General features: G+C 40.1%; 1 protein-coding gene and 1 long non-coding RNA gene across 2 annotated transcripts in view; one reads left to right on the top strand and one right to left on the bottom strand.

The window, feature by feature from the left end:
- Positions 1–7,864, top strand: part of PROX1 (prospero homeobox 1) — a 53,798-nt gene extending 45,934 nt beyond the window's left edge. Inside the window, exon 6 of the mRNA XM_084622238.1 lies at positions 2,225–7,864. Within this exon, the coding sequence (XP_084478364.1) occupies positions 2,225–2,410 (186 nt within the window). The 3' untranslated portion in view covers positions 2,411–7,864. The remainder of the gene's footprint in view (positions 1–2,224) is intronic.
- The window catches only part of LOC311517414, a 234,118-nt gene that overhangs the window by 100,154 nt on the left and 106,196 nt on the right, over positions 1–27,768 (bottom strand). The gene's annotated exons all lie outside the window — the stretch shown is intronic.

The following is a 27,768-nucleotide window of genomic DNA, read 5'->3' as shown; positions in this document are numbered from 1 at the left end:
CACTGTATTATGAATAGACCTCTCCAACCTCTCTGGGGCTCATTTAATCAAGATATTTGAGAACTGATCCCTGCAGTTTGTTTCATGGGGTTGGAAGTGAACCCACCTTTGAAGATTCACTGTGAGGCTTGGGGTGAGGCTTGGGGTCAATGACTTTAAGCCTTTAAAGATAACTCCCAGCCCTCTAGAGCAAATCTAAGAACCTCTTGCCTCCTACCTTATATGTCTTTAGGGAGAGAGGTGACTGGAGTTGTCACGCAGCTGTTGAGGGTTCACGGTGTTTTCCACGGCATACTGTATGGAAAACTCTCCTCACCTTTTTGAAGAACTCTAACCTGCATGGGCTTAGGTTTACTGGCACAGGCCAAACTTCAACCCAGGCTGTTGCATTTGTGCTGAACATTTTCCACAGCTGTAACTGCGAGGCAGAATCCTGGAGGCAAACTAACTCAGGCCCTTCTGAGCTGGTGGCTCACTACATATCTAGGGGCGTCACTGATTTTATCAGATATCTTTCTTACCCTTTTGTAACATTGGGTCAATCGCTCCCTAACCACAGATTTCAGTGTCTCCATACCCCATTTGGGCAATACCAAGTACCAGCAGCTGGAATTGAACAAACAGTAAGGGCAACACTTTCTACAGCAACACCAGAAAGAGACAGGCAGGGGATCTCTTGTAAATATTTCATTAAGCAGTGAAACACAGAAAGATGTTGTCTGAAAACAGATTCATTTTTCTGAACAGACAATAAGGTAGGGAAATAGTCATCTTAATCCCCGGTAATTATTGCTGTGATAGAATGTCCCCAAAACACACTTTCTCCATGTAGCCCCTTGAATAAGAAGTTTCTGCAGCATGTGTGTGGGGGGAGGAGAAGATAGGTGTTTAGGGCCAAATTCTGCCCTCAGATGCATGTACATAGCTCCCACTGATCACATGTCTGTCTGATGGGAAAATTTAGAATGCTAGTGTGTCATCTCAGTGAGATAGGTCTAGTGCTTTATAACATGAGGTGAAGCATGTGAATTTTCAGGCCAAGTAATTTTGGGGTTCTTTCTAAAGTTATTAGGCAAAAATCAGACTTAGGCTAGAATATTGGTTAATCATAGGCCCCCATTTTGCAATGTGATGGACATGGGTGGAGCCCTCTGCACCTGCATGGCACCCTGCTGAATTGGACTCTGTGTGATTGCTACTGTCTGCTCACATGCATCCCACAGCAGGGATCAAATGCATCCCTGAGAACTTCTTCTACTTGTGTATATTAATTCCTACCATGAGGAGACCCATCATCTCAATGGGAGTACTCACAGTAGCAAGCAGTACATCTAGTAGAAAGTGTTTGCCTTGCTGTGTCTATAGCTATGGAGCTGTGGCTCCATAATACATTGTTTTTCTGTAAATCTGTGGTCCCAGGGAATCTGGAAATGGCATACCCCTGCTAGCTAGCTGTTTGACTTAACCATGGAATTAGACCAACACTCAGAAAACAAATGGGTTAGACAGAGCCCAGTTCTCTCACAACTTCATGCATGACACACCCATTGAAGAGTTTGAGTTTTTATTGGTAGGTTTCTGAAGGAAAAAAAAAAAGGAACAACTAGAATGGCTCCCAAGGAGGGTGACTTGTGGGAGTTTCATGCACAGAGCAGCTACAGAATCAGGCCATTAGCTGATGGCTTGTTTGTTTGTTTTTTAAACTATGAACAACCGTTCATGGATATCCTATTTCTCTGAGAGCTTTCAGCACTGGTTCTTACCAAAGTTAAACACAGATATTCAGAGGTTCATGCGCCTTTCAATGCATGTATAATTTTCATGTGAATTCTCATGCAGAGACTTTACGCATAAGTACATGGGTAAAATTTCATGACGAGATTTATCTCCTTTAAGACAATTGCTGTTGGTTCGTCCCCCCCCCCTTCCTTTGCTAATTATATCTTATAAGTCCCTCACTATCTAAATCCAGACTTTAACATTTCGTTACCTACATTCTGTAGTCAGACGTTGCAAAGATATCTAACACATGTTATAAAAGTTATTACTATGGTACTATATATAAACAGCTTTGCATAAGAGAATAGAAGTCTGCCATATTTAGAAAATGCAGGTGCTATGTAAGCCCCTTTTTGAAAGAAAGAACTTAGTTCAGTTTCCTTTGAAGAACCAGAGACTTGAAACTGAAAACTTTATTAATGCCATTGTCTCCTTGTATCAGCAGGTTCCAGAGAGATTCCTGGAAGTGGCTCAGATCACGTTACGAGAGTTTTTCAATGCCATTATCGCAGGCAAAGATGTTGATCCTTCCTGGAAGAAGGCCATATACAAGGTCATCTGTAAACTGGACAGTGAGGTCCCTGAGATTTTCAAATCCCCAAACTGCCTACAAGAGCTTCTTCATGAGTAGAGAGTTCAAAAACTATTTATGAATGTATGAGAAGTAGCAGTCCCCTTTTGATGCCCAAGTTGTGTGTGTCTTTATTTTAATTTCCTATATAGGTATATCATATACATATATATGTGTATGAAATCAGACTATAGGGGGCTTTTTTTTTTGGTCAGTTACAAGGGGGAATAGTTATTTTACTTCACCCTTCAGTTTACTTTTGCCCAAGACCCTTAACATTTGGAGAATAAATGGGGTTAATTTTCAGGGAGAAGAATTTTGAAGTGTATAAAAGCCTGTCTTAGCAAGTTAGGGCATTATGTTTAAAAATGCTTTGTCAGATTTATTGCTTGCTGCAAAGTGGCATTTTGTCTGAGTGAGACTCATGTCACGGCACAATATTACAAACAATGAAGTTTATATTATGTTTATACTGCTAAAGGTCTGAACTCTGTGAAGTTACTTCATAAGCTTAGAGCATTATTTTATTTTATTTTATTTTGCTTTTTAACAAATAAGGTAGATTTTGTTTCCTATTTCTAAAAACTACAAAGATCCATTTTAGGTTTTCACTCCAAAAAGTGATACCCCAAAAAGGCAAACACTATTCTTCAAGCTTTCCCTTACAGGAATAACATATACCCTGCCCCAGTAATTAACATGCAAGGTAATTTTTTTTTATTGAGGCAAAGCAATTTTGCACAAAACAGATACTATTCTTGCAGGGGGAAGCCAGTAATTCATGCACAATATTGTATCAACCACACTAATTTTATAATATGGTCAGCTTATTAAAACGGAAGCATTTCACTCTCCATAAAGTAAAAACAAAACCTTTCATCATTCTATATTGCTGTGTCTTAGTCATATTTTAATTGGCTCTTAGCTCTTGACATTTATTCTTTGCACAGTTTTTTTTTCCAGGCATAAAAAGATTGCTGCCTATATTTGATAGTTAATATTTTGCCCTGAAAAGCAATGTTTTGAATTACCTTTATATAGCAAAAGAAAGCGTTTTAGCCCAAATCTGCTGAGGCAAAAAGGCCCTTTGTTTGTAGCTGTAAAATATAATCAATCTTTACCTAGTCGCAAGTATAAAAATAACATTTTTATAAAAATCCAGTTAACCATACACAAAATTTACAGTAGTGTACTGTTGGCTACGCAGAGTTAAGATAGCCAAATTTAATTTTTGCATTACAGTTAAGTGCATCATCAAAAACAAATCTGTCTGATCAGAGTGCCACACTTGTGTTCTAAAGCAGAAGATGGTGTTGACCAAAATACGAGTACAGTGTAAAGTATACGAAAGTTTTGGATTCATCTGAATGATATGTCACAATGTGTGAACATAATGCAAGAAAGCTAGCTGCTAGTTTTTGTGCTTTCTTCAGTGGTTCTCCTTTTTATTTTCACATTTTCAAAAACGTATAGTGTCCAATAGTTTGGGGTTGTTGTTTTTTTTTAAAGATGCTATGGCACTAGGTATTTGTTATTTTTTCTGTCATCTTTTGCACAGATGCAGTAAGAATTTATTGTTATTTTGAATTCTATTTTCCCCTTAGGTAATTTGATACAAATCTAGAGAAAGTTACAAAATAGCCAGTAATATTTAGACCATCTAGGACATCAATATTTTATTTCTTTAACTTTATTTTAAAATTGCATTTTGACTTTGGAGAGTGAAAGTTTACCCGTGTGACTAAAGAGCTGACCTGATCATTGCAATTTCACTTCATTTACAAATACTGCTGATAGACAGAAATGTATGAAAGCAATTATTGTCAGCACAAAGCCTTAAAAACCTGCTGACTTCAAATTAAACAGCACAATCCTGCGATGCCCTGTCATTATTTTCAAGTACTGGCAGTATCTGTGGAGTATAGGCAATGCAGACAATAGCATGGGATGAAGTGCCAACATTTTCACTATGCATTAGAAGCAAAACAAATCTTCTTGATCTTAAACTCCCTGTGAGTACCTAATACTGTAGGCATCCATACAGTAGACAGCATGTGTCATTCTTTTATTTTGTGCATGATTTGGTAACCATTACACTTCGTAAAGATGTAAATGCAATCAATTCCAAGTAAGAAAGAAGGAAAATTGTGTTCATGCACTTTTTTTTTTTCTTTTTTATTGTTATGGGAGGAAGTGGCATAAAATGCTCAAGTTCTAAGACAATTAGTTCTTCACTGGCAACCCATCAAATACAAAATATAACACTGCATTGCCTCCTGGACATAAAAAAGTAAAGCCATACTTTAGTCATACTGCATGGACACATTACTAGATACCATCTTGATCTGTGATATAACCATTACTTTTATTATATTATATTATTATTATTTTATTATATTATTTGGCTCCAATGTGATTCTAATAATCTAAATGAGTGAAACTGTGTACTCAACACTAGATGTTGTTGCATTTATTTATTTATTTATAAATAGCATAATCTCAATAGTAAATGAGGCATAGGAATTAAGAGTAGAAATTTCATTTTAAAGAGAGGAAAAAATCAGTTTTTTGACCTGGAAAAAAAAATTGGATCATTGCAGTTATGGTGATTTTACTGCATTATAGCCATATTGCCTTTGTGCCTCCCGATGCATTTAAAAATATAAAGATAAATATATGGCATAACTCTTACTAAATTGTAAATAGAAATCAGAATCTTTCAAACAATCTCAATACTGTTTACTTAAAAACAATGGCTAAAAGGCAGGAGGCTAGTTTTGTTGTAACAAAAAAAGTTTACGTAGGGAAAGAATTTAAAAATCCATGTAGAAATCCCATGTTGCCATTCATTTACTGCTAATTCAGATTTATTTCTGCATATAAACTTGAGGTTGTAGTCTGTGCCTAGACCTTAAATGCACCAGCGGAAGGATTAAAAAAATCCTTCAAAATACCAGTTTTTTCCCCACAAGTACAATTGTTCTTGTGCCTTCTGTGGCTTACAATTTTCATCTTTTAAACATTATTTTTCAATTACTACAGCTGCAATAAACACTAGATTTTTTTTTCCGGCTGTTTGACATAATGTTGATAGCTATGCATATTTTGTGTCTTTTTAAAAAATTTAAAAAAAAAATACAAAACAAAGCAGGAGAATACGTTTTTGAAGAAGAGAATTTTTAGAACAGTTTGATAATGCAAATTATTTTTTTCTCAATTGTTTGAGCAGCATTCAAGTTTTGAAAATTCTTGTAGAAGCCAATTTTTTGTAAATGTGGTGCAAATCTTGTGTTTTCTTAGCATATTGAAAAGTAGTATAGAAGCAATATTTCATACGCAGTATCTATGTGTATAGATACACACACACATATACATACATGGAGACATTACATAGATATGTTTGTATGTATATACACACATAAAATATGCGTATGAAGTGAAAAGCTTACCTTTTTCCTATCTAGATTAAGAACCTATTTTAGACATTTGTTATGTTTTGTGAAAAGAATGTTCTATTTGAAATTACAAAACATTTAATTCTTACTGTATCTCTGGTTGTTTAATGGGAACGTTTCACACTAAATGGTAAACATGTGGAAGATGTTAGAATGTAGTAATTATTTAAGGAAGTGTTCACCCATGTATTCCTGAGGTTTGCTTTGTGCCTCTGAGTATTATTTAATTAAAAGTGTTTTAAGTTTGCAGAATCTTTGTTACTGTACCAGGTATGTGGGTGAACATCGAAAACTGAGGGGAACTTTTATAAAGCAATGTAAATATTCAATCTTATGGTTGTTCTTGCATAAAGACATAAGATTTTAATAACTACATTCTGAAAACATCTGCTGAAATTTATAAGAAACACTACAGTAACTGTATAGATAGTTGAAAGCATTCTTGAATATCCAGCTCTCTACTTTTAAATGATAAGTCTCTTTCATCAGATGTCAAGGGCATAGGTAATACAGTTTCTGTACAATTACACAATTTTTTTCTATGTACATGAAGTCATTTAATAGCAAAATGTTTTTTCCACAGGTTAATATTAACTAAGAAATAAGGGTGAAGATTTTGTGGCTTTAAAGATAGGATTTTCACCAGCAGCATTGAAAGATATATATATATATATATATAGAAAAAAATGGAAAGTGGTTTACAAAACCCCCAAAATGAGCACTGTACATGAGAAGTGAAAGCAAAAATTATATTTGCCATGTGTATTATATAGAAATCATTGGTGTTAATAGTGCAAATGTTTCCTTCTGGTACCAACTATGTGTTTGAAAATTCCAATAAGCATTGTTTTCAAAAAGCTCCCCTTAAGGAATGTAACTGGTTTATATGAGTAAGCAGTTACTGTATTGCACTTAAATGTTCTGTTGAAGGAAATGCAATTTTGTTTTCTGTAGAACTGTTGGTTGTAAACCATCTATAAACTGAAGCTGAAAATGCTCATATTTAGAGCTGGGATGAAAACTGGTGTTTAACCTTTGCATCTTCTTAGGAATATCTTCTTTAATGTATGAAAGGTGGTGGCACTGTGACTTTTTAGTCTCTTCATCTGAGCCACAATCACCTCTCTCCTTTAAGCAGCCACCTTCAGAAATGCACAATTGTACTAGGATATGTAGAAGCAAATCTAGAAGAAACAACAAGTTTATATTTTACCTAAAACCCATCCTTGCTGCAAATTTTAAAATGCATTAAAGAACTGCTCAAGTGGGGAAAAAACCCAACAACAAATACTATAACAAGAATTTGTTATTTTTCATGTAATATGAAATCAGGAGTCAGAAAAATGCATCTTAAGTTGGTTTTACTGCTGCCCAGAAGAGTCAAAGGTTAAGGTTTAAACTGATATTGTCCCAGCCATTACTCATATGTATATAGTTACAAAAGTGACAAAACACTGCCTTTATATTATTTAGCAATATGTTGTAAATAGCATTATTAAGCTCTTTTTTGTAATAAAGACCCTTTAATTTGAAGATAGAACAATAACTGAACTGATAAAGTCGATTTTTGATTTTTTTTTAAATTTTATTTTTTAGCTAGAGGCAATTTCAACTGTGGATTTTTTGTTGTTGTCTATTGTTCTGAAGACTTTACATAATTTATTGGTTTAATTTATCCTAATTTATTTGATGAAGGTGTACAATTTTGTATTACCAAGGATGTACTGTAATATTAATTGATGATATGATAAAAACAATAAGACTCCCCTGTCCATATGGAAAAAAAAGTGCAGTAGACAATTGATTGAGAAAAAGTTACAATTCTAGCTTGGCAGCTACTAAATTAAAAAGAAAAGAAACAGGAAAAAAAATTGGGGGGGGATTTTATTTTGTGTGTTTTAAGCTTTTGTATACTCTCCAGACTTTTACCTTTTTGCTTTGTACCACTTAAAGGATACAGTAGTTCAATTGCCTTGTGTGCCTTCCATCTTCTCTAAACTGAATGTATGTGCAGTATATATGCAAGCTTGTGCAAAATAAAATATAAATTACAAGCTCATTGCCATTGTTTATATTTCTTTCTAAAAATATTTCTTTATTAAGTCCCATAACAAAATGTGAATCACTGGAATCAATTTACTGTGAGAGATTGCAATCCCACTTACGGTTACTCTCCCCCACCACCGCCACAATTTGGAATTATGTGTTAATGAAACCTGCCACCTATCTTACAAAACTAATATATATTTCCTGTGGCATTTGGGGTGCCTACAGTAAACAGCTATAGTCTGTTCCTACAACTTGCTGCTGTTATAATGGCACCTTAGGCCCGGATCCTGTAAACATGTATGCACATTCTTAACTTTAAGCACGTAAGTCATATTCATGTACTTAAACACAAAGAAACCCTATAAATTCTTCATCCCACAAACAGTTATGCACCTGTTTACCTTTAAATTCTCCATTATAATTAAAAACAAACATAGCAAATGCCATATTGGCTCAAACCAATGATCCAGCTAATCTGATATACTATTGGCCAAGATGTAAAACCTCCATAATGCATGTAATTTTGCAATATATCACACAGGTCATGTCCTAAAGCACTAGAACTGACAGCCCTTTAGACCAGTTTTATCTAGAATAATATCAGAAGCTATTTTTATTCATGATAGCATTTAATCATTTCCCCAGTGTATTTGCTTCATCAATGTCCTGTGACAGTGAGTTCCACAAGTTATATGTTGCATAAAGAAATATTTCCTTTGACATTGTTTATGTTTGCTCCTTTTATGTAATCAACTTTCCCCTTGTTTTTATACCATCATAAAAGAAGCAGCACCCACATGGCAGCCTCTATCATTTTATCATTATTTTAAATATCTCTGTTAGGTATCCTCCTTTCCAAACTAAGTAGTCCTCAACATGTTATGCTGTCCTTATGCAAATCAATTCCTTACATGTTATACCTCTAATCATTTTAATTGTTCTTCTCTACACCTTGACTATTTCTGATGTTGGTTTTGATTAGCTGGTTGTTTTGTTTTGTTTTTTTAAGATGAGAAAAACAATGTAGCAATCAAGGTAGGAATGTATCATTGGTTTACATTAAAATACTTCTGTATTCTTTTATTTCCCTATCTTAAGTGAGTTGAGCATCTGATTAGCCTTGAACTGACATACATGGGCTTTTATAGGGTAGTCTATTTTCAGCATGCAGTCACTGAAGTTTTTTCTTTTAAAGGAGAATTGTCTTGTAAATATGTTTTCATCTAAGACCATTTCTTCTCAGATTTTTGAGTGATACAGCCTTTAGAGACCACAGCAATGATCTGAGGACAGTATGTAGCCTATAGCTTGTATTCAAACTACCAAATGAGTACTTCATCTCTCCACCTGTAATTAAAAGTGTGGGTCTTTGAGAGCTCTGTGGTACAGTGTAATCATACTGTGGGTGAAAACCACACCTGGGATAATATCCATTAAAGGCAATGGAATTGCATCCATAAGCCAACAGTGATTTCGGTCTGAGATGTTCTCCTTTTACCTGTACTGCAAATAAATTCGCTGGTGGTTCTCTTTTCACTCCCCATTTAGACACATTACAAACCCACCATACCACTGGTCAGGAATTGTGCTGCTCAGGACTATTTCTTAGGAAACTGGCTGACACATGGGAATTTGCTAATTTTCTGGGTTATCTGGGGGGCTGTCAACACCAGGCCATGGATGATGGAGGTCTGAGAAGATTAACAGGAGGGTTGTGCTGAGACTCTAACCTCATCCACTTCAGAAAGCCTCCACCTTCAAACCTGTGCTCCTAGCAGAGTGGGTTCAGAATGGCCATAAAGTCCAGGAGGAAGCTGCTATGGGACCCCAAAATAGCTAAATGCTGGGAGGGGTAGCTAAGGAATAAGAGCAGGCAAGCAAGGAGAGAGTGGCTAGCCATCTGCTCAGCCAAGGGCAGAGCAGGGGCTTATGGAAGAAACGAAAATTATGTGGGACAGCTTGTTTTGAAGGGGGGGAGGAGGGAGAGTTTACTAGCTCAAAGAGAGTGGCATGTCTTGTGTTGAGGCTGGCATTTGGGGGAGATAGCCCTCAAGTACCAAGAGAGGGTACATCAGGGTCCCAAGAGCTAAGGTGCATTGGCAGAGCTGTATGCATAGTGGCTGCCTCCACTCAGTCTGTCTGTAGACAGTGCAGTTAGCCCCTCACAATTCTGTCATGACATTTCCCCCCAAAAATAAATCTATTCTTTGAAATGCAAAACACTGTTTCTCATTTTACCCTGCATTTGGAAGTGCAAAGAGGTTCAAACTCAGAGCATTGGGTACCCCAGAGCATTGGGGACATTCAGATCTAGACTGGAACTTTGCAACTAGCCCCTATCTTAATAAGCAGCCAAGACAAACTCCCCTGGCGCCAAATGCCCCGGACGTTTGGAGAAGTTCAGTGCCATGCTTTGCAGCTCTATTTGGAAGTTCCTCAGCGCTGCTATGTGGATTTTTCCAATTAGGTAAATGTACCCCCCACACACACTTTGCAAACACAATGAAGGACTGAATTGGCTGTAACCAATGCAGATAGAACAGTCTCTCTCTGTCATTGATAATAACACTGAGACCTAATAGGTCTTCCCCATCACTAGTTTCTACAAGACAGAATGCAGAATGATGCACTGTGGTTTGTGCATGCAGGGGTTAATTGCTCTCATTCTCTTGGTCTCTACCCCTATTTATGCCCAGCCTAGGCTGTGCCAATACAATTTCCATGGAGATGATCATTCTGAGTCTTCCCTTGCTGTTAAGAGAAACAGCGAATTGACTGTTGAGTTGCTGATCTATTACCATCCTTTGGAAAGGAAGGGAAATAAATAAGTCACGCCTCAGGATGAGTTGCAGCATTTCCCCCAACCAAAAGGATCTGATTCAATGCAGATTACATTTTTTTTTCCTTTAAAGCTCAAAGGATGTACCATATATGAGAATACAGCACAGACCAAAAGAGAAAATAAGATACATTCTGTTTAGTAGCTGTGGAAAACATACTTTGTGGTACCATAATTCTTAAAGTCATCTTAAATAAACTGGAGGGTGCACGTTTTTGTTTTCCCCCTTGGTCTGAAAGGGTATGTCTACACAGCATTTTGGAGCCTCCCAGCCCAGGTTAATACTCTAAAAATAGCTGCATTGTCAGTGGTTTAACATTGTGGCTTGGCCTGGAGCCTGAGCTCTGAAACTCCCCCCCCTCCCCCCCAGACCCAAAACACTGTCTACACAGCTATTTGTAGAGCAGTAGAGAGGACCTGTCCACCTGGGCTGGGACGGTCAGTCTTACCCGCCTCAAAAATGCTGTGTAGACGAACCTGAAGAGTCCGAGTCTTGTGACTTTCAGGGCATATTGCTAGGCCTATCTGTTTTCCCAGGATTTCAAGAAAGGGGAGGGTGAGAGTGGTTTAAAGAGTGATGGGGGAGGAAAGTCCATAATTTATGGTTTATTTTTGAGGCGTTTTTAACATACCTAGAAGAAGTGAAAGGAGAGGTGCAGAATTTTTTAGCCGTCCAAATCAATCCTCTTTGGCTCAGATTAGCCTGGCACCTTCCAGACCGGCAGTGCATAGTGAAACACTGACTCCCAGGCAAAGAATGGAATTCCCCACCACCACCCTCTGCCCAGAGGCCAGGAGAACAGAACTGCATTTTTATGAATAAATCCTAGTCAAATGAATAGTGGTACTTTCCTATTTATTTGGGAGCCAGTGTTAAAACAAGCTATTTGCTTCATAACAAAACACATGACAATGAGCTGCTATTTGTGCTCAAAGGAAGTTAATTGCACGCACAGTTTAATTTCATTCTTTAACGTTAAGCTATGTTTGGGTCTACAGCTTGGCAACAAAAAGGCACACTAGTAGTTAAAGAAACACTAGCAGTTCTCTGGTCTCAGTTTGCAAGAGACACGCCAGTTGGGCAGCTGTGGGAAGTGACAGGGGAGAACGCATGTTGGAGAAAGTCTTGTGGCAACAGTGGCCAGTTTCATTATGGCCACTGCCAGACTGTGAAACAGCTCTTGGGGCTTGAAATCCTATTGCCTATTAAAACTGGGCATGACAGCTCTTTTTTATGCTTCACCAACTAGAGATAGAGCTGGGTCCTAGGGGAAATAAGGAAAAATATTTATTACAAGTGTTTAACACCTTTTAGTACAAAACAAACCTACTATGCAGCACTCAAGGATAATTCATGCCAGCCCATGTAAAATCAAGGGAAATCGCTGATAAACTCAATTATTTGGTCCAAGCTTTCAAAGGAAGAAATGAACCCCCCCAATCAAAATCCCGAGTCCAAACTCCCTGAATTTTGGGGTGCTTTTAGATCCTTTTTCATAATGGTTACTATCCCTAGTTCAGGTTTCAGAGTAACAGCCGTGTTAATCTGTATTTGCAAAAAGAAAAGGAGTACTTGTGGCACCTTAGCGACTAACCAATTTATTTGAGCATAAGCTTTCGTGAGCTACAGCTCACTTCATCGGATGCATACTGTGGAAAGTGTAGAAGATCTTTTTATACACACAAAGCATGAAAATATACCTCCTCCCACCCCACTCTCCTGCTGGTAATAGCGTATCTAAAGTGATCACTCTCCTTACAATGTGTATGATAATCAAGTTGGGCCATTTCCAGCACAAATCCAGGTTTTCTCACACACACACCCCCACACACCCCCACACAAACCCGAGTGGAAACCTGGATTTGTGCTGGAAATGGCCCAACTTGATTATCATACACATTGTAAGGAGAGTGATCACTTTAGATAAGCTATTACCAGCAGGAGAGTGGGGTGGGAGGAGGTATTTTTTCATGCTTTGTGTGTATAAAAAGATCTTCTACACTTTCCACAGTACGCATCCGATGAAGTGAGCTGTAGCTCATGAAAGCTTATGCTCAAATAAATTGGTTAGTCTCTAAGGTGCCACAAGTACTCCTTTTCTTTTATCCCTAGTTCAGTAATTTGTTAAAACCCTGGATTCTGAAAACCCTCCAAAATTGGGGTCTGATTGAACCCCTGACTTGGATTGAAGAGACACCATTTAAATGGAGATTTACCCACTTTAGAGGTCTGGCTACTGTGGTGAGTGTATTTAGTAGAAGTGGGCCATGTCACAAAACTCAGATCTGAACACCGCTGTGCAGGGCTTTGGTTCTTTATTAAGACAATTAAGTGTCATTATCCCAATGTTACAGATGGGGAAACTGAGGCACCAGTTGGTGCTGTGATTTGCTCAAGGTCACACAGTAAGTCAGTTGTAGAGCCAGAAGTAGCCCCAAACTCCCTGGACCCCCCACTTTCATGTTTAGTACACTGCCAATCTTCTGTGTTACTTATTAACATTTACTGTTACTTGTTAACAGTCTGGACAAGGTCTTCATGGCCAGCCCTTGAAAAGCCCCCATTTTAAATTGTGCAATCTGCATGCTGTTACTGTTCCAGTTTTATTTCCTAATATAAGTGCTGCTGCTTGGCATCCTTTGCATCCTGTGATCTACCGGCATCAATATTTTTTAATATTGTGTACCCAGTGATATGCTTTCCCAGAATTAAGGAGATACAGAGATATTGGCGGATCTCATCTACATGCTACTGTCACTGTTTGGGGATGTTCTCATGCCTGTTTTTTCTGCACCTGTACAGCATTCTACCTAAACAGAAACCTCTAGACCCTTCAGCAATTCTGCACCACCACAACAGGACCCCAACCCAGATAGGGACAGGCTGCTGCTGGTCTTAACATGGTGCCTCTGTGCAGGGGACTAAGGATCTGCTTATGTTATGCCCCATCCCAAGTCATTGCATGGGCTGCCCAGATCACAAAACACGGGCATGTAGTGGAAGAGCAGGCTCTGCAGGGTCACTGCGCCTCGGCTCAAATCAAGCTGGGGGCTGGGGAGAAGGGGTGGTGGCTAACATTAGCTCCACCTCCACCCATGCACAGAGCCAGTGCACAAGGAGGCATAAGCTGCACCCTGTAAAGAGCTGGACCCACAGTTCTCTTCCTGGGCTTCTCCTGGAGCAGTACAGCTACATACCACTTCTCACTTGGGGCTTTAAAAAGCTCAGAAGCTCTTCAGAGCAGGGTCCTTCTTTCCTTACATAGCTATGACATTCCATGCAGCAGTGCACTGCACACAATAGGCATCATAATGAAAGTACAACTCCAGGGGGGATCCTCCCTCTGTAATGGGATGAAGCAACATCTCAGCCCTGGACACCCTCACACTTCGCTTGAGCTCCCATTTTGTGGGGGAAGGATAGGGCTCCTTCTGCTCTCAGGATCTGACACCATAAAGACGCTGAGCCCATATTAGTGCTGACTGAACACTTTATTCCGTACTGAAAAACAAAGAGGCCGCCTCAATATTATAAGCTCGTAGAGCACAGGGATTGATTTCACAGTACACTGTAGCAGAACTACATAAACATAGTCTGTTCATGCTGGAACTCCTGATGCTTCCCCCACATCCGCCGTTGCCAGCACGCACTCTCGGATGGGGGCAACAGGAAGATGGGACGCTAGTCCCAGAAATTATATTATAGAACCAGGTAGGCAGATCATCAACATTTCCAGAATTGCAGCTTTATTCTAATCTCACGCTGAGGAGAGTATTTTGGACAATGACAAGAAAATTGTGGCAGTGACAGTAAATAGCAACGTCTGATGCTCCCAGCATAAAACACCCAAATGCTCTATGGCTGTGTGTTTAGTTCAGAATGGCTGGTTGAAGTCAGGTTTTTTCCAGGGTTTGGTACTTGAGTAAAGTGAGGAGTTCACTGTGCTTTTTAAATAGATAAATAGATAATTTCTGATGTTATTTATGTTATTTGTCATTATGAACCACAAGGAACTCTTTTCTTCAGTCAATATAACTGACATCTCTTTTACCCTTAAACTGACTGACTTCTGAAGAGAAAGCCAGAACAGTGCAAGGTTGTTGTAAAACAGGGAAGAAAGGGGTGGTTGGCGGGGGATGAGGGGGAAAGAGTTGAGTGTAAAAAGAAGACAATTATCCCAATTCTAGCACTGCTGGAAAAATGTGAAAGTTATTGCGGCACAAAGAACCTCTTGAACTGCTCTGCCTTCCAAAATTGCTACTGCACTCTCTGCAGTTACTTGTGTATGGCAGAAGCAGCATCTTTGTATTATATGAACAGTCTGCTTCATAATCAAATACCATCTGTCGCTACATCTGAACTTGTTTTCAACATCTGTGCGTTCTGGTCTTAACAAAGCTTTAAAAACTAATTCAAAAACTTTCACAGATCACTGACTAAATATGGACATTTACCATCTTTCATATTGGTTTAAAATATTTCTTCTATATCTGCATTCCCTTGACTGGGAATAGTTAAGATGTATACACTCAGTTGCTTTATTAAGCTTATTTTCTAACGGCCTTGGGTAGCCAAGTGCAAAAGAGGGACACTTGCTCAGGCACCGAGAGGACCCATCATATTCTTTCTTGGTGCCAATACAGTCCCTTTCTGCCAATGAGAAACCTGAAAGTTGATCAGCTACCATACCCCAATTACTCAAAATGACACTACAGATAAAACGGCAACCAAGGGGAGAATCAACTGTATGGCTTATATGCTGCTAAAGTGTGTCTGAACAAATGGTGAAGTAAAATCATGAGAGCTCTCAGGAGGATAAGGACGATGTTACTTTGCACATGCTTCAGAAATGTGAAGTACATCTTTACCGAACTTTTGGCCAACCCACTGGCAGATGTTGACCAGTTTTGCTTATGTCTACATCAGTTGCAGAACACTAAAACAGAGATTGGAAATTTTAATTTAGTCAAGGCAGTTGGGCTAAAATGATGGCTTTTGTTGAAGCCATTAAATAGAGCTGCCTAATGAAGTACAGTACAGTACTGGCAAAGGGAGCCCTGATGAGCTGCTGTGGATTCCAAACTGCAGCCCTGCAAGGGGAAGAAGGAAGCTTTCAAGTCTTTAACTAAAGTGGAATGGCGACAGCCCTTGTAAAGCTGCACTCGATTTTTGTGTTTGAGGGCAGAACGCACTTGTACATTATTACCCTGACATTTTAACCATTAGTTGGAAATGTACAGTTGCAGTTTCTGCCATATATTTCTCATTCCTATTTGTTAGAAAGTGAGCTAATAGAGAGTGTGATGAAATGATCATAAATTCACTTTCAAAGGTCATTTGGGTTCAGAGCCTAAAGATTGAATATGGCAAATTCTTACGCATAGAGAAGAAGGTGGGGGCATGAGGGTCATTCTCACTGATGGGTTCAATGATTGATTCCACTATGCAACTATGTTTGCCCTTTACTTGGCTGTTTAACACACAATCGCTATTATAGGTTCCTGGTCCATTATTCCTCTTCTTCCTAGGGTCAGTTTGTCCTGGAAGGAAACTACAACCTTGTGGCGATAAAATAAACTTTAACATTATCAGGTGTTTGAAAACTGGAAGGTGTCTAATTGCTTTATAAAGGACATTACACACGCGCACACACTCACATACACACACACACACAGAGGTTGATAATCTAATCATGTGTGCTCCCCTGGACAAATTTCTCTTATTTTTTTATTGTCCTTTTTTGCTTCTTTAATATTGTGCTATGTGAGTTCATAAATCCTGCAATGCCTATTATTATTCTGTATCCTTATAAGATCCCACGTATATTATACTGTCTTTTGAATGCAATTAGTAACAACAAAACAAAATTTGCTTTGAAAGCGTAAAATTATTTGACGTAAAAGATCAAATGAGTGTTTTAGAGCAAGGCAGAGCCAAAAATATTTTCAACCATTAGGAAAGATGTTCCATTTCATTGTTTGACGTGCGATATAGCATAGAGCAAGTATGGCTATAGTTAAGGGTTTGTCAGCATTTCCCTTGTAAATCCAGGTTTTCCAGAGGGTTGCTATAACGTGCCAATTTCAAATCCCACGGGGCTGACGCTCACTATACGCATTGTCAGCCCAGATGCAAATTTCTGTTGTTGCTATTACCAGAAATGAAATCAAGTGAAGCTGCTGGTTTTTAGTTCATGGCAAGAGATAACGGTTGGGTGAGAGGGTCAGGGGCTGGAGGGTTTTTTGCTATTGCTGTTGGTTTGGATTTTGTTGTTGCTGTCGCCACGGTCTGAGGAGACTGGGTTCCTTTTTAAAAAGGAATCTTGATGGTGGATTAGGGTGAAGATATTTTTCACATGCAGACGCACAAAAAAGGAGCCTGATCCTGCAAGCCTTACTCACGTTAGTAAACCTTACTCACATGAGTAGTCCCATTGACTTCAATGGGCATACCCAAGGGCTCAGTTCTGCCCTACGTGCCTTCAAGTGCAGTGAAGGTCCATTCTGCAGCTGAATTCTCCAGGAGGAATTATGGCTGACTCAGGTGAAACAACTCTTGGGGACTTCTGGGCAACACCATGCTGTTGTTTATCCAGCATATGACCAGCTCTGCAGGCCAGTCAATGCAGAAGATGGCAGTCACGTTCCCAACCTCAACCCACAGCCTTTCAGGTACCTATTTCCTATCAGAGCACTAGGAGGAAGCAGGGACTGTGTTCACATGTGGGATTCTGAATAGTCCCTGCGTGAGGTTCTAAGAGGGGTAAGGAATTTTCTTATTCCCTCCCCCACTCACACTGGGATGGCTCATATCTGACCCCAAGTAAGTCTTTATGGACAGAGACCATGCAATGCATTTGTGGTCAGTATATCTCATGATCATTATCATCAGTATTCCACACCATGGGTGGCAAAAATCATGAGTGCTGACAACTACAGCCTCTCCCTTCCCCAGAACCAGATGGTTCCCTTGGAAATTTTGACCCTGACCCTGGCAAATAATGATCACTCTCAACTCTCATTGAAATCACTAGGGGTTAAGGAAGCATGGCACTTCCAGAGATCCTTAAAGGGCCTAATTCTGTAGACAGGGGAAAATAAAATGATAGTTGCCACTTGGATCTAAAAGGTTCTGAGCAACTCAGTGAGAAGAGAGGGCAGAGACGCGGTTTTCAGTAGCTGAGGAACATTCACTACACTTGCGGTATGTTTGTTTTGTTTCTTTTTCACATATGAAAATCCCCTTATAACTCTAAAAAATGAGAGAGAAAGTTCTGTCCGTACTGATTGTGTCTGTCACCCTGAGACAATCCCTCGTGTTTGTCCAGAACAGAAGGAGCGACCAGGCTGCTATGGTTTTATTTCTCTTTGTGGAGAAAACCTACCACTGTGCAGACAGCAAGCAAACCCAAAGGCCCACTTAAGCCCCCTAGGACATTTAAGTGTTGCATAGGTCTCTGAGGGGAGGGGATATTCACCCTGTGTCTGCAGGTATTGCATGGCATCACTAATGATATCAAGGAAAATGTTCCTGTCTCTGAGTGCCCAGCTACCGAGCTACGCGCTGCTAAGTTCTAGAAGCATCACTTCCTACCAACAAGGGCTTAGTGGGGGGCTGAAGCAAACAAGATGCATTCTGGGCCACATCCTGATTACACTAACATCACTGTAACTCTAGGATAACAGCAGGTTTACACCAGTGTAGCTGAGAGTAGACCTGTGTATGGTTACACTAAGTGACGAAAATATACCATGAGTGAAGTGATTGCAGCCATTAACTATTTATTTCCAGATTTTCACACTTCAGAGGTGTTTTTTTGAATAAGAAATGTGAAGTTCCCTTTTGGGACAGCTGTTACTAAATCTACAAGGGGGAAGGACAACATGTGGCAATATAACACGGCAGCTACCTAAAGAAATCCATGTATGAGAAATTGTTCAGATTGCTTAGCAGTTGCTCAGAGGCTACAAGCTCAGATTCAGCTGAGAAGAGCACAGTATAAGAACCTGAACAGAATAGAATAGAGTGTCACAATTCTTTTAGGCCAGATCCTGAGCTAGGTCAAGGCAGCTCCACTGACTTGAAGAAAGCGCTGTCAATTTCCATAGCTGAGGTTCCAGCCTGTTTTGTTTATACCTTAACTCACACAGCCATCTCAAGATACACAGTAGTTGGAAGAAGAAAAGGAGTACTTGTGGCACCTTAGAGACTAACCAATTTATTTGAGCATAAGTGAGCTGTAGCTCACGAAAACTTATGCTCAAATAAATTGGTTAGTCTCTAAGGTGCCACAAGTACTCCTTCTCTTTTTGTGAATACAGACTAACACGGCTGTTACTCTGAAACCTGACAGTAGTTGGAGTCATGGATACCACCTTTTTATATAACTCAAGCCCCCCGTTCAGCAAGGTATTTAAGCCTATGCCTAACTTGAAGTCAATGGGACTACTCACATACTTAATGTTAGGCATGAGCTTAACTATCTTGCTGAGTGGGGGGCCCACATTTCCAGTTTCTTGAGGCGTCTCACCACGAAATTCAAACGTTAGGATCAGAAGCTCCTTGCTAGAGCTGAAGATTTTGCCATACCAGAGAGCAGCTGGATCTGCCCTATATGAAAATACACAGAGCAGATACAACCAGAAACACTTTATCTCCTTCCGTGGCTTCCTGGTCAGGATCAGCAGCAATATATATTTAGCTATCAATTGATTTTGTTATATAAAAGTAAAGAATTTCTGAAACCAGACCTCGTTGCTGCTTCCATTTCATTAATCCCATCCTGGATTTGTGTGGTAACTACCTATAATAAAATAACAATAAAACTTTGCACTTCTATAGCACCTTCCATCCAAGGCTACCACAATATGCTTCATAAACATTATACTATTATGCTCCAATACATTCCTTCACTGTCTTCTACTCCTCATCTGTGACATTTGTACTATTAACATAGCAAGAATAGCCTTACAAATAAACCAAGGAAAGATTTTATTTAAAAGGATTGCAGAAAGGATCAGGGAAGGTTATTTGAGAAATGTGAAAGAAATTCAGTCTGCTCAGGTTGGCATATGTTCAGTTTTCTAACATGTGATATGCTGAGTTAAGAATAAAGGAAAATCCATGCTTTCTGCTAGGTCTGCTGTTATTTCTTGTATTAAAGAAGCATAATTCAGCTCAGACCCCTCAACTTGTTGTGTGTCAAAGACACAAACGAAGGGCAGAAAAATAGTGGTGAAGAAAATTTGGACAGATGGGGGGCTCGTTTTTTATTATAAATAATATTTTCTAAAAGCTCAGCCTCACAATCAGATATTTCTAATTGAAAAGAAACAGGCAATAGGAGGATGGGGCTGCTATTTTAGATTCCTGGGGTGGGGTTAGGGACAGTATCTTCATATATGTTTATACAACATCTAGCACACTGGGGCACTGATCCTAATCAGGGCTTCTAGGCACTATTGCAATAAAAATGTTAAATAAATACTAATATTAATAAATAATATCTTGGACATATTTCGTCCAGATACCTGGCTGGGACTTTGGAACAACCAAAGAAGAGACTGCTTGCCCCTAGGGAATCCTTCCCAGGTTTATAATAAGAACTCAGAGTTTAATCTGTCCTGGGTGGGTAATCATTTAGGGTAAACTTCACCTCTGTGCAGAGGGCCAGTGCAAAGTATATACCCCACTAAAGTCCTTTCCAACATACGGTTTAAGTCAGACTTCAGCAGCGAACAGGTTTGAAGTCGACCCCCAGCATGGGGCTGAAGTTTACTGCACTGCAGAAATGAATCATCACAGTTGGTGGTAATGGACCTCTCTAACAAGTCTCAGTGCTTTGATTCAAGCAGAATGTAGGCATCTGGAAAAGGAGGCACGGGGGGTTAAAATCAGGGAAACGTACCCCCGAGAATGGACAGCTGAAATAAAGGGTTAAATGAATACAGAGCAGCTAGTTTGACAGAAAGGGGCAAAGTGACGTGCTGCACTCTAGCTAACTAGCCATGCATAGGACTCCCAATCACCACAGTGTCTGAGGGCCTCACACATCACATATAACATTGGCCTGGGAGCACTTTAGGTAAGGAACCCCATCTATCTGTCTTGTTATATGCCTAGCTCACTTTTCAGGCATTGTAACAACAACAGCAATCCTGATCAATAAGCCCATGCTTGAGAGAGAGCCTTAAACATGAGTCAAAAACATCATGAGGAAACTGCTGAACAACAAACGTAACCAGGGCTCTGTGCATGGTCAGATGTGCCTACGTTCAAACCCCAGTTTGTGTCTGAACCCTGGGAAGCTGCTCACACAACTGGCATTTGCAAATGCAAACGTGGGTGCACGTAATAGGCTTTTTTCCCCCATCACAGGCAACTCAACATCAACGTTCCTAAATGGTACCCTAAAGGTACAAGTGTGCTATTGGCCTGGTGGATTCCCCATCTCTTAGTGTGCGTGGCAGAGGCAGTGTGTTACAGTGGCTAAGGCTAGTACTGGGCTGACAATCAAGAGACCTATCCTCAGCTCTGCCGCCAGCTCACTGAGAAGATTTGGGCAAAGTCACTTCCGCTGTCTGTACCTCAATTTCCCCTTTTGTGAAACAGATAACAGTAGCTGCCCTCCTTTGTAAAGCACTTTGAGAGCCTCAGATGAAAGACTCTCTATGTAAGCGCTAAGTAACATCACCAGCAAATTCCTCTTCCCTAATTCTATACTTCTCCTCCCCGCATTTCTAATTATTACAGTGACTGTCGCACTAGCCCTGTAAATTTGAGAGTCACTTGCCTCAAATTCCCTGGTATTTAATTTTTCATATAATTCTCAGAACCTATCACATATTTGTTTTGATTTATTCAATATTGATCTCTTCTCTGACTTTCGAGCAGCTATCACCTTCCCCGCCTGTTCCCAGAGAATCTGCCAAACCAGCAGTTTGTGATTTTGTCATAATACATGTGTTTAGTTCTCTGAGTGGCTGTCATGAGCTTCTGGATCTCACAAATGTTACATTCCATCTTTATTCAAACATTCTGTATATTGTATATGGAAGGAGATCGGTTTTCCTTATGCTAAGAATCAAGGCTTTTTACATCAATTCTTAGAGGTGCTTGTTGTTGCCTTGCTAATTTTCTAATGGAGGAGGAGGAGACGTTTGATTTTTGTAGCATTTGAATAAATCCTTCTCAAAACACACTGGATAGGAAAAAATGTAAGTCTTCTAAGCATCAGAAACTAAAACCTAGGTAGGGCAACATTTTCAAAGGTGCCTAAGTGACTTGGGAGGCTTAGAATCATTTTCAAAAGTGACAATTTCAATGAGATTGAACTAAATCTCTTTTGAAAATAGGAGTTAGGTAGCAAAGTCACACGCACGCTTTGGAAAATTTTACCCCTTGTCCATTCTTTGTTAGTTGTTTGAATCATGGCAGGTACATGGCTGTAGCTGCCATGTCAAAATGGCAACACGCCACTAGTCAAGGGATTGCAGAATAGGGGGTGACATTGTCCAATAAGGAACTGGCCCTTGTCAAAAGGGAAGAGAATACTAACGTGCTTCAAACAGCGATGTGTAAATAAAAGGAACAAACTCTTTCAGGGAACCCTGCATTCAGGGCCAGATTTAAATCACCTCCTAGATACTGGTAAGCAATTAACCCCATGAAGAGTTCCACTGGGGGACTATTCAGTGTGAGTACAGGGGACAGAATCTGTCCTGATTTTCTGAGTGCCAACATTGTGTTTGGTGCTGTACAATGAATAAAAAATAAAGATAGCTCCTGCCGCAAAGAGCTTACAGTGCAAAAGATGGAAGCACTGAAGATGGGCTGCTCTGGGAAATTGAGAGATGGGGATGACTTAGTGTAGATTTTTTTCCAATATATATCAAAGGTTTAGCTGCATTTCCATTTTTGCGGCTGCGTCCAGTATCAGTAGGGAACTGTTCAGCATAAACACCTCCTGAGGAACTGTTCCAGAGCTTAATGCCAACCTGAGACAGCTGCTAATGCTGAACAACCTCATCAAGGACCCACTGTCCCTTCCTGCCACTCCTCCTCCTCCACCACCAGTGAAAGAACTGTGAAAAGACCAAAAGCTGGTGTACAGCCAACAAGAACTAAAGATCTTGCAGCTGGTTGTACCACCTGTGCCTTGTGAAATTCCAGCCAAAAACAACCTCCCTTCCCCTCCCCCAGATAACCCCTCTATTAAAGAGAAGGGTATAAAATCTGACAACTTTATAATCAGGGGAAGAGAGCGAAAGGGGTGGCTCTGACTCAGGCACTGAGTTGGTTATGGAAGAGGATTGTTCTTACTGCTGCCAATGGATGTGGACAACTGACCATCTCTGTGGGTGTGCACAGTCGTTGTGGGTGATCTAACTAGTGAGTTCAAATTCACACACAGTGTGCCAAATATACATAGCTGTTCAATACCACCCTGCTGAGCTAATGCCAGAAGAGGTCACGTGATGTTTGCATTATTTGGGTTACTTTGCGGGGGATGTACAGAATCCATGAGGGAAAACACTGATACACACTGGTCTGAGACTACAAGCAGAATTCTTCTGTGAGATCCAGGCAGCAGCTCCCAAATCTAATGTTCTGGATGCCTCATTGATGTCCATGGTGCTACACATATGTAGTGAGAACAAATTATCTGAATCTGAGATCCACCAGGCAGATCTGAGAGCAGAAATTTACTCTAAGAATTTTAGAAATAAGGTTAAAACCACTGACTTCCAAAGTGGTAAAAAATTACACCTACTAGTTTGTATTTTCTATTATCTATTTTTGATAGATTCATTTTTACTTCGTCTGATTAGGAATAGAAGGAAGTATAGTTGTGTGAGGAGGGAATTATGCATCTAGACCCTACCTAATGTATCTTCCCAATATAGATAGATAGATATATATAGAGAGAGAGACTGTTTATATAGATATAAGCAATTAGATACACTGCTGATGGGTGCTATAGTAAAACCCAAGATAGATATACCAAATCTGTGATCATCTAGGAATTCGGTTGTTGATACTATAGTGCACCCCATGGTGGCGGTGAGACTAAAACTCAGATTATCCTGCTCCAGATGCACAGGTCCCTCCTACTTGATTTAAAGGAGATTCTCCAAGAGGTGTAAGCAGCACAGAGTCTATGGCACACCGCTGAGCAGTTCTGTTTCTATCCAGTAGAGGGCAGTGGCACACACACACACGGACACACAAGTCTATTCAAAAAAATCTGATATTCCAGTTTTCCCACGAAAAATGTCTTAGGCAACTGAAAATCATTTGTCTAGTAGAGACTGATTTTAAAATTAAAGGTCAACCAAAACTGTACTGAAAGCACTGGGGACACTGCAAAGTAGTCCTTATAGACAGGAATCATCAACTAGAGGGGTTTCATTATATAAGGACTATTACTGTACACCTCTAGAAACTGGACACAACTTCTGCCCTTAGACCATACGTGCACTGCTCCCTACCAACTCCATGGAGTGATATACAGAGGAAATAAGGGAATTATTATTTACATAGGTTCCATTTAACCACACTAAAGCAAGTCACAGCACTCATCGAATTAAATGGCTGGGTCATCTTAATGTAATAAATCTATTAATTCAGATAATCATATATGTGATTTATACTATGCTAGACAATTGCTAACATGTCATTTCTTTGTTTAGGGATTTTTAATTTGAAAGTGCCTCTAATCCTCAGTGTCAGCTGTTCCTGGTGGGTGATGACATATCTAGTGCGAGTGAAACATGCTGATGACATATAGAGTGTAGGAATCAAATGTCATAAGCATAAATATTTAAGCAATCAGACATGACAGGTAGAGCATTTCTTGGCAATTATAGCACACCTCGGGTGGTGTTATGATGAGGCATTTGTCCAAAGGCCAAGTGACCTAAACCACCCTGGAAGTAGCACAATCGCCTGCAAATGTGCTGCTTGGACATCTTATTGACATTCTTTTCCTCCTGATGAGTCCTCCATTTTGCAGCTTGAGCCCCTATGAGCCACCATTTCCCTCTGCTAAGAAAAGCCCCAGAGGGGGATATATATATTAGAAAGTTATGAACACCTCAGTTACTTAAAAGTGCGGTTAGAATAGAAGTTGGAATTCAGCCTCACTATCGCATGCACTGTCTGCATTCACATTTTAAGTTTTGTAGATCTGGCATTTTCTCCTTTTGTGAGTGATTTCTGAATCAAGTGGACATTGACAACCTGGTGATGTGAAGCTGAGAAATTCCTCCAGCAGTATTCAGAATATGGACAGGATTCATGTAGAAAACGCCATATAATCTTCACTTAGGAGCTGCTCTCTATTAGCCATCACCCTTGTTTTATACCGGCACCAATACTGTGAAAGTCTCCAGGGAACACAGTGAGACATAACAGAAATTTCTCTTGACTGAAAGGAGCAAAGAAAAATAAATATTTTTTTCAGAAGCCCTGGCTTCTACTCAGTGTGCCAAAATACCCCAGCGGGTGTCAGTGGACATAACTGCACTAAAATCAAAGATACTAGACCAGTTTACACCAGCTGAGGATCTGGCCTCAAGCGCCTTTGGCCATGGTCAGCCTTTAGTGGTCTGGAACCCAAACTCCTCTTCTCTCTAAACTGTATTCAGCCCAAAGTGAAAATTAAAACAGACTTTGTGAACCTTTAATTTCCATGATAAACATTTTGTTGCTGTTTGCTTGCTGCGTGGAAGGGCAGACTTATGTAGAAATTTCTCAGTTTGGCTTAGCTCTGCACCATCTCTGGACATTCCTGCCAATTCCTAATATAATCATAACTCCTCTCTTTTTCGCCTATCTGCCTTGTTGTGCTGGACACCATACGTGGAAGGGTCTGTATATACCACTAGGTGTCAACGCTACAGAACACCCCCACCCCCAAGGAATGTGCCTCATTTAGGAGAATTACATGAAATATAAGAAGTACAAGCCTTCAGGCCAAATTCAGCACTACATTTGGTGCCGTGCTCCGCTAATTGTGTTGGGACCAGAGCTGGTTTCAATTTTTCAAATTTCAAAATTGATGAAATTTAGCATTTTGAAATTTAAAAAAAACATTGTCCCCTCCCCCTTTTCTTTTCTCCAACCAACTACAGAGCTGGTGAACATTTTTGGAATTTTGAAAAACACAGGAATATTTTTTTTTTAAGTCTGTAATTTCCCCTCCCTCATTTTTTTGGACCTGTGTAGCATAGACACTTTGGTGTCTCTCTGGTTGCTTTCAAGCTAGCACTCAGCCTCTTTTTCTCTTGAGCAGTGGATCCAAAGACCTCGTCCCCTGTTCTGGGCAAGGATCTCTCACTCTTCTCACTGCTCCTCAATGCTAGAGATGTGGAGTGTAGATTCTTCCTGGCTGGTATTTCCTCACCATATTCCATAGTTGGAGCTTCACATACATGAGCGGTGGATGAACAGCCCCTTTGGGAAAGCTAGCCCCAGACCCCCACCCCATGCCCACTGGAGCCCCAAGCCCTCCCCTGCAGCCAGGGCCCCAAGGACAGCCCCTGCCCCGCCCCCCCAACTGCCCCGAGCCGCCAGCCATCCTGTCCCAGCTGCATCAGCCCGAGCCCCTGGCCTGAATACAGGGCCGCCAACTGGCGTGAGCCGACCCAGGCCACCAGCTTCAGGGGAGAGGAGGGAAGAGGGCAGGGCCTTGAGGCAGAGCATAGGCAGGGCCACAGCCTGTGTTAGGGGAGACTTAGTCTCCCCTGGCCTATGATATCCACTGCCCATGTTCACATACTCCAGGGAGGCACCAAACCATTCAGCTACAGACAGCTAGGATGGCCTTTAAAATTCAAGGCACAGGAAAGCTAATGCAACAAAGTAAAAAAAAAAAAAATGCAGGGATGGAAAAGACAGCAGCAAAGTTTTCTTTGTGATCATTGTTTAACACTGTAAGTAATTAAATATTAATGAAAGTATGCTACTTTCATTTTGTGAGCAATTTAATTCAATTAAAAATAAATGGATCTCCTTGGCTCAGTGGATAGACTGATATTCAGCATTGGCCTTAACTTTGTTTCAACCGCATTTAACTCCAGCACAGAACAGAGCAAAGTACTGTAAATGAAACATAGCCCCCAGCTAATATCATTAACTCTTTACATCCCCATGGCATGATTCTGTCACCTTGTTGAACCAGCAAGGCCCCTCTCAGGGAATACTGGCTCTGCTGTTTAACATGCACGAACAGTCATTTGTACCCAGTGTGTTATCTAAGATATCTTACACTGGGGCACTGTTTTCTTGAAAGGAAGCCATTTCGGAAAGACTTAACAGGCCGGCATGCAATGAGCTGGTTAAGTGATATATCTGGGAACTTCATGCCAGATAATGTAGAACTATTCTTTTATTGCACTGAGAAGAGCTGTTTTAGATTCCCTTTGAGCCCATAGGCCATGTCTTTCTGATAATAAGAGTGTTATCAATGCTTTAATATTTTACTCAAATCTCTGCGTGAGAGAGCATCTAAGAGCTATTACTCAGTGCTGAAAGCAAAACCCGACTGCTCTGAATGAGGAGGAAAATGCCAATCTGTTGACAAAAAGTTAAACAGAGGTGAAACCTAAACTCTGGCCAACATTTTACAGTCTTAACGCATTGTTAACTTTTCATCTTATCTGTCAGGAATAGGAAACTAATGTTTAAAAACAATGTATTGCTTTTACAGGCAAGGTCAGTATTTGTTAGACTTCAGGGTTATACCAAGTATAGTCAGCCACTGCCATACAGAAATAATTGCTTCAGCACCCATTCTCTGAGTTCCTCCAAAAGTTATAGTCCCGATCTTCCCTCCAGTCACCAGGGACTGGACGTTATTTTGTAGAGTTTCTTTGTTTGTTCTGGGTTTTCAGTGGTGGCAGAGGGCTGGGAGTAGTTAAAAAAAGGTTAAGTGATGTTAGTGTAGAAAGTCTAGGTCAAAGAAGTGATTGTTTCATTTCACTCTGGAGACACCAAAGTTCACGGTCATTCTGATCTCTTCCAGGAATGAGGTCCAGATTTGTGGGCCTGCCTCCGAGACAACACAGTGCTT

This window comes from Lepidochelys olivacea, assembly GCF_965140295.1.
Source record: "Lepidochelys olivacea isolate rLepOli2 genome assembly, chromosome: 3".
Lineage (NCBI taxonomy): Eukaryota > Metazoa > Chordata > Testudines > Cheloniidae > Lepidochelys > Lepidochelys olivacea.
This window is presented reverse-complemented; position numbering and strand designations above follow the sequence as displayed.